A 1,496-nucleotide genomic window follows, 5' to 3' on the forward strand; every position below is an offset into this window, starting at 1 on the left:
ACCGCACACGCACGCACAACAGCCGGCGGGCTCCGGCGGCGCGGCCGCTGCTCCCTCCGTGCCTGGTCGCACCTCGGGGCGAAGTCCCATTAGCGCAAGGCAACAAAAGCCATTTGCGATGAAATCCACACGCTCGCACGTGTGCACACTTGAACACCGATCCTGGGGGGAGGGAGGGGGAGAGGCACGCTTTCCCCCCGAAATCCAGTTGAGGAATATACATATTATTTTTTTCCGGCTTAAAAAAAAAACAAACACCCCTGACACCCCATTCCTAGAAATCAAGCATCCGCCAGCGAGTGGATCTAAGAGCTCGGCTCCCGCACCGGGAGACAGCTTTATCCCAAACTCCTCGACCCGGGACAAAACCACCAAATCATTTAGTCGGCGGCGAGTCTGGCAAGCCCTCGGTCCCTTTCCTAAGCTACAGCATCGCCCAAAGCAGCGGCAGGGTCGGGTGGGAGCGTGCCCCCCCCCGCTTCGCCCCAGACATGCACGTCGGCAAGGCTCCGCCGAGGCTGGGGGCACCTTCCCGCGTGGGTCACGACCAAATAACTGCGTTCATTTGCAAAGTGGAGTCCTTTATTGCGCGGTTTAAACGCACTGCACAGCCAACTTTTGCGAAAGGGGTGACAATAGTATTCGTTGGTTTGAGACTAGGCACGGGTCCTGGGCATCGCTCTTCTTTCTCCTCTTCTCCTTTTTGTCAGATTAAAAGACACTCGCCTCTTTCTAAAAATATGGATGCACACACAGACACATAGAGAGACGCGTGCACGCAATCCGTGCTGCACGGCTACCAAAACCAAATGAGGTGGATTTTAATTTTTTTCAAGCGGTTAAAATATTGCTCAAAGCCGTGGGAGTGTGGCCCTGAAAATTAGGAGGCTGGGGGAACACCACTCCCAAAGCCGTGATTTCAGTTCGGCAGCTGACCCCTGCAAATTTGCGCAGCTCGGTAGGATCAACCCGCAGCTGCATCGAAAAGGCTGAAATTAAGCGTCGGTCCTGAGCCAATTTATTGGGATGCCTCGGGTACCTGGCGTGTAAGAATAATTCTCTTCCCTTTGTCTCTCTGCCCTTTCATTCATTCATTCATTCGTCTGTCCGTTCATTCAGTCATCCATCCATCCATCCGTCCATCCATCCATATGGATGAGTGTAGCGTCCTACAGAGCCTTATCTACGGAGGATCTACCTATAGACCAGACTGCTGCTGGATCCTGTTTGCCTTTCCTCATACACTTCCGACAAAGCCGGGTTTCCACGAGCCCCGGAGCTCCTGGGGAAGGACCCCAGCCCCTCTCCAGCTGCAGGACCGCAAGGAAGCCTGGCGACGGAGCAGAAGTTTTCCTAAACGAAATTGAGAGACGGAGGGATGCTGCAGGCTCCCGCTCGCAGCTGCGGGGCCGGGGCTCTGCCCCGGCTGGGGGAAGCGCTTACCTCACATTCCTCATACTTGATATTATCCGTCAGTTTCCAAAGCATTTTCATGG

At 54.7% G+C, this 1,496-nt stretch overlaps 1 protein-coding gene across 1 annotated transcript in view; it reads right to left on the reverse strand.

Moving 5' to 3' along the window:
* The window catches only part of TFAP2A (transcription factor AP-2 alpha (activating enhancer binding protein 2 alpha)), a 32,526-nt gene extending 32,436 nt beyond the window's left edge, over positions 1-90 (reverse strand). Inside the window, exon 1 of the mRNA XM_009326540.1 lies at positions 3-90. Within this exon, the coding sequence (XP_009324815.1) occupies positions 3-90 (88 nt within the window). The remainder of the gene's footprint in view (positions 1-2) is intronic.
* Between the last annotated feature and the right edge of the window lie 1,406 nt (positions 91-1,496).

This window comes from Pygoscelis adeliae, unplaced genomic scaffold, assembly GCF_000699105.1.
Source record: "Pygoscelis adeliae isolate BGI_AS28 unplaced genomic scaffold, ASM69910v1 Scaffold186, whole genome shotgun sequence".
Taxonomy (NCBI): Eukaryota; Metazoa; Chordata; class Aves; order Sphenisciformes; family Spheniscidae; genus Pygoscelis; species Pygoscelis adeliae.